Source organism: Camelina sativa, chromosome 8 (genome assembly GCF_000633955.1).
Source record: "Camelina sativa cultivar DH55 chromosome 8, Cs, whole genome shotgun sequence".
NCBI lineage: Eukaryota > Viridiplantae > Streptophyta > Magnoliopsida > Brassicales > Brassicaceae > Camelina > Camelina sativa.
The window spans coordinates 7,444,536-7,450,899 of NC_025692.1; the positions used below are offsets into that span (position 1 = coordinate 7,444,536).

General features: G+C 34.1%; 1 protein-coding gene across 1 annotated transcript; it reads left to right on the forward strand.

Moving 5' to 3' along the window:
- On the forward strand, positions 2,216–5,689 carry LOC104706601 (methylthioalkylmalate synthase 2, chloroplastic). The gene is made up of 10 exons (XM_010422796.1): positions 2,216–2,741; positions 3,284–3,543; positions 3,893–4,106; positions 4,229–4,309; positions 4,408–4,500; positions 4,662–4,748; positions 4,847–4,947; positions 5,029–5,062; positions 5,222–5,296; positions 5,436–5,689. Exons 1-10 carry the CDS (start codon positions 2,298–2,300, stop codon positions 5,559–5,561), a joined length of 1,515 nt encoding a protein of 504 aa, XP_010421098.1. The 5' UTR covers positions 2,216–2,297; the 3' UTR covers positions 5,562–5,689.

Sequence of the window (6,364 nt, forward strand, 5' to 3'; positions counted from 1 at the left end):
ACCAGTGAGACATAGTAGGTTATAAATAAAATTAGTGAGATGCAGAAATGTCGTAGAATTGAAGGCTCTTATGTTCAAAATAAAAATTTATCAAATGAACCAAAACTGACATGCAAATTGAATTAAATTTATCGTTCGATCTATATGAGGGCTGGACTACTGATGTATTGTTTAATGAATATATTATGATAAGACTAGCATCATGTGGAGAATATAGAATATAGGAAGAATCCTTTTTGTTCTAATAAAGACAATGAAAACGTGGAAAATGTTATGTGGGACTTATTTTTGTTTTCTTTCTAATTGACAGAGAAACTTCATTATATATTGTAAACTTTATTTCAAGATAATGATTAGAGAACTTAACTATAGTAAACTACGTCCAAATATCAGTATATGCGATATATCACCTAACTGGAGGTGTAGTACCACGTGATTTTATGTCTAGATATTCGATCATATCAGTTGGTTATTTTATATATTAAAATTATCACAACCATATCTAATATGCGAATGTTGATATATCAAGAATACTAATATTAATTATTATGCTTCAAATATCTTTTAATAAATTATATTTAAATTTCAGTTTTCAAAAATAACTAAACTTACCATTTCCTATGTAATTTTTACTATTTTTAAAAAATTATTCGGAATATATTTTGTAAGAAAACGGTAGGATACGACTCCTTTTTACCAATTTTTTACAATATTGACCATAAAAAAATAAAGATTTTTTTGTATATATATATATATATACATCTAAATATTCTATCTATAAATTTATACATATGAAAGAATTTCCAGAAGATCTACTTTTTGGGTTTCTGTGTTTCTCTATCCCGTTATTATACTTTTTATATATATATAGATATATATATATACTTTTATTATCATATCGTTCATTCTCTAAGAGGGAGTATTGAACTTGGTATTTTAAAAGATTTTAGAGTATTCTTAAAATACTATGTTATTCAATTGATGATTTTAAAAAAACTTTTAAAATCCTATGTTATTCAACTTGAATTTATGTAAACTTATTTAAACTACTCTAGAATCTCTTGTTATTCAATCAATGATTTATAAAACTTACTTAAAATCTACTGTTATTCAAAATTTCACAACTTTTTTAAAAACTGATACTTTACATGATTCTACGAGACTTTTTCTGTTTTTAGTTGAAAAATAAGTCTAATAAAATCACACCTTCTTGGATAGTTTTTGAAAGGATGTTTAGTTATTACAAGGCAATTGGAATGCCTATAGGTTTCCTCTTCTTCTCTCCTTCACACTTCCCACCAAAAACACTTTCCACTAATTCTCTGCTTTCCCGGAGAAATCAATACTCATGCTTTTGCTTCAGAACCTCACCACAAGTTTGCCAGTTTCTCCCAACACTCCGGACTAAACTCACCAACCCTTAAACACCGAAAAAAAAAAAATCAGTAATAAAAAGTAAATGTAAAGTTAGCTTTAACCCAACGAAACAAAAAGGGGCAAGGAAGAAAGAGAAAATCTTAAAACCCTATAAGGATCAAATTGATGAAATAGAAGAGACGGAGGAGACACGAAAACAAACGAATTGAAGTTAAAAAAGTTTTACTGGGAAGATAACAAAACCTAAAGAGAAACGGATCAAGAACCCTAGAATGGAGGTAAGAGAGATACAAATGAACAAAGAAAAGAGAAAGAAGGTGAATAATTTACAAAAAAAAAATTGTTTATGTTGTGAAATATTCTAAAATCACCCAAAGTTTAATAACAAAATCTCATAGAATCACATTCATTTTTCTGTTTTTTAAATATAAAAACTTTAAAAAATAATCAAATCTCCTAAACACTCAATCAAATCTTTCAAAACTCTAAAATATTAAAATCATACCAAATCCTACTAAATACAAGTTCAATACCCCCTCTAAATATATGAAATTTAATATATAAAAATTGAGCCATCTACTAATAATGCGGAGTTGGTTTTGCCATCCGGTTTTAAAAAAGATTGACAATTTAACGTTTTTTATTTGATTACCAAAAGCGTTATGTAATTTGAAACATTTTCTTGTTTTTTACTTAGCTTTAGGAAACAAAACTACTGAAAAGCTTCATTAAGTCACATTCCGCTAAATCAGATATTTCTTTTTTTGACATCAAAATGTTTCTAATAGATATAATTAATAATTCTACCTATAAATATAGATAAGTTTATATTGTACTCCATCTCAATTCAAAACAGTTTACTCACTATCTAAATCAAAATCAAAGTCTGTCAGCCTTTCTCTCCTACGTACGCCATAGTTATGGCTTCCTCACTTCTGACATCTTCGGGTATAATCCCTACCACCGGCTCCACCGTGGTCGTCGGGTCCGTGTTACCCCTTCGGTCTTTTATGCACTCACTCCGCCTGGCCCGACCATACAAGAAGCCGGCCTTGTTAATCTCATGTTGCTCCTCTGAGTCCAGAAAGACTGCAACTAATGCTACTGACCTCAAAACCATTATGGAACGGTGGCCAGAGTACATACCAAACAAGCTCCCCGACAAGAACTGTGTGCGTGTATTTGACACAACGCTACGTGACGGTGAACAAGCTCCCGGTGGATCCCTTACTCCTCCTCAGAAGCTAGAGATTGCCAGGCAGCTCGCTAAACTCCGAGTAGACATCATGGAAGTCGGTTTTCCGGGGTCGTCTGAAGAAGAGCTAGAAACCGTTAGAACCATAGCCAAGACCGTGGGAAATGAGGTTCTTTCTTTATTTCCTTTACTTAAAAATACGGATTTTATGTTCTGTGGTTAATGAGGGCAGGATCTTGTGCAAGGTGCGAAAATGCACAAGATCCTCGATTAAACAAAATTCTGTCTTTAGAAACTTTTTAGAGACGGCTAATGAACAAGAGGGAGACACTAGGTTGTTGTTGGAAAAGAAAGAATACACTGCATTAGTTGTATTCTTTTTTGTTAATTTTACCCTTTTTCTACCATTTTTTTTCTTGTTATAGTTTTTTTTAGCTAACCAAGTTTTTAGAAAGCACAATGGCGCATTATTTAATTTGAGCGTGCCGTGTAGTTGACCTTATTTAGTGTTATAATTCAGATTCCCACGTTTATCAGAAATAAGAAGTGACTATAATACTAATATGTAATATATATATGTCCATCTATAGTTGGTTCTGACTCTGAGTAGGAAACTTAGGTATGCTCACAGAAGGACTACAAACATAAATTAAGTAAAAGTTCAAAATTGACCGCAAAGAAAATAAACTATTATATTATTATTTCGCTTAGGTGGATGAGGAAACAGGCTACGTCCCCGTGATATGCGCCATCGCACGAAGCAAACCTAGAGATATTGAGGCCGCTTGGGAGGCAGTTAAGTACGCGAAGAGGCCGAGGATACTCATATTTACATCTACTAGTGACATTCACATGAAATATAAGTTGAAAAAGACTAAAGAAGAAGTGATCGAAATGGCTGCGAGTAGTGTTAGGTTCGCCAAAAGCTTAGGCTTCAATGACATTCAACTTGGTTGCGAAGATGGCGGCAGGTCAAAAATCTTAAAACTTTATAATATATCTCAATTGTTTTGCGTACGTTCGTTTAGTTTTACGTTTAGTTTGTATTAAACTTATGTTAGTAGTCCTATATATGTTGGCTTTGACGTTTAGGTTTATAAGAATAATTCATAACAAAAAAAAGTATTTTCTTTCAAAATGTAACTTCTTTAAAACGGTTTTCACATGGAATAAACGCGTAGATCAAATATATGAAACGTTGTAGATATTGTTAGAGATATGATTGAATTCGTATTAGCAAGGGATTTTGTGTGACTTGTGATATTAACATATTTAATCATGCATGTCATATATTGATTCTATAATACTAGTGTAATTCAGGTCGGACAAGGACTTTCTATGCAAGATTCTAGGAGAATCGATCAAAGCGGGTGCTACGGTGGTGAACGTCGCAGATACAGTTGGAATCAACATGCCACATGAATACGGAGAACTCGTGACCTATCTCAAAGCAAACACTCCTGGAATTAATGATATTGTCTTTAGTGTTCATTGTCACAACGACCTTGGTCTTGCTACCGCCAACTCAATTGCCGTACGTAACTAATTCTCCTTTTGTGTGTTTGGATCTGCGTTAGATATATATTTCCATTCACCAATTGTCAATGTGACAAAAATGTAAACATAAAAAATAACGAGTTTACATTATCTGTATAGGGTATACGTGCGGGAGCAAGACAAGTCGAAGTAACGATAAACGGAATTGGTGAAAGAAGTGGGAATGCGTCTCTTGAAGAGGTATCATCATCAAGTTCATCACCCTAATCACATCACCACCATTATATATCATGATCATAATCATTATCAACGTGAGCATTTATTTATATGGTATGTAGGTCGTGATGGCTATGAAATGTCGAGGAGCATATGTACTGGATGGTGTTTACACAAAAATAGACACCCGGGAAATTATGGCTACAAGCAAGATGGTAACTTTCTATATAGACTCAACAAAATCTTTCTTTATACACATGTTATGGATATATATATATATATATATAAACAGTATACATATATATCAAGATAATGATGCTAGTTATTATGGTCTTGATAAGTATTAACAAAAAATATATGTGAAACTGTTGAGCAGGTTCAAGAATATACGGGCTTGTATGTTCAACCACATAAACCGATAGTTGGAGCCAACTGTTTTGTCCATGAGAGCGGCATTCACCAGGTTCCGTATTTTAGTATATATGTACTCTTATATCAAAATGATGGTAAAAAATGTCAGATCGAATTGATTAATATGAAGATTGTTCGAATATTTCACAGGATGGAATATTGAAAAATCGGAGTACGTATGAGATCTTATCACCAGAAGATGTTGGGGTTGTTAAATCTCAAAATTCCGGCATTGTTCTTGGAAAACTTAGGTAATTATCCTATAAAAAGAGAAATTTTTAGCACCATTTTGTGATTTTGTCTTATTTATTAACAACTATGGAAATGTGCAGTGGACGTCATGCAGTGAAGGATCGGCTGAAAGAGGTATACCTTGCGATATCGTAATATCATTAATCTTGAGTAATATAATGATCATCTATATATATACACATATGGAATAACTGTGCATACCAGATGACTCTATTTTGAGATAAATTGAACACTTGTGGAATAAGTCATACTTATGTGTTTTTCTATTCGCAGTTGGGATATGAACTCGATGACGAGAAATTGAACGACGTCTTCTCACGGTTCAGGGATTTAACCAAACATAAAAAGGTTTTTATGCACATACATTACGGTTTTAGCTTACAAACTTAATTATATACGATACAAGAATGTAAAAGACAAATTAATATAATTTTTTAGAAAGAGAAATCTTACACGTAAACTGGTTTCAATTTGTTAATTTTTTCAGAGAATCACGGATGCTGATATAAAGGCATTAGTAACAGCTACTGACGAAATTTCTATCGAGAAGTTAAACCACGCTAATGGTAAAATGCCTAACAGCTATATACCAGTTCCTCATGTTTCCCTCTAATATGCTTAAATGTGTCAATACTTTGTATGTTTGTGAACCACGGCTATATCAAGTTTCATTTGATAGGCCTTCTCTTGTTGTAATGAATAAAAACAGTATAAATAAGAATGGGTTGCTTTTTTCTTTTCTTTATATTTGAATATATATACATGCATACATATATATATATATATATATATATATCTATATATCAAAAAAGAAATCAAACGCATCGAGAGAAATCGCGCGCGTGGATCTCACTCGCAGCGATTTCTCTCTCAAACTCTTCCCCTTCTGATCACAATCTCGTGCACCAACGTTGGGTGTCCTCTGTCAATTCCGGTGACGATGAGGATCCTTCGGCTCATAGTTCTTCATTCGTAACTCATTGCATTTACCCGACGAAGCTATTGGACGAAATCAAGAGGGTAGTGGAGAGGAGAAGAATCTGTGAGACACTGATGGTAAAGAGCTCTACCGGAGGTGTAGCTACCCGGAGCGGAAGAGGGATATTCACGGCGAGGAACGAGAGAAGAAGGTGGTTAGATCTAGAGGCTGGAGATTCTGGAGGTTTCACGGGATCGGTTATGATAGGAGAGGTAGTCTCCGATCCGGCGAAACTAAGCCACCGTCGAAGGTTTGTTTATCTACTCCCTACTGCCTCTCTCTCTCTCACGACCGAGCAAGAATCCTCCTCGACAAAGGATAGATCGGATCTCTTCCTCCTTCTCAAAACGGTTATACGGTGGCGGGATGGCAACGGATCTTGGATCACCATCTCCGTTTGGCTAACGTCGTCCAGGCTCACCGGAGGTCCTGTTCCG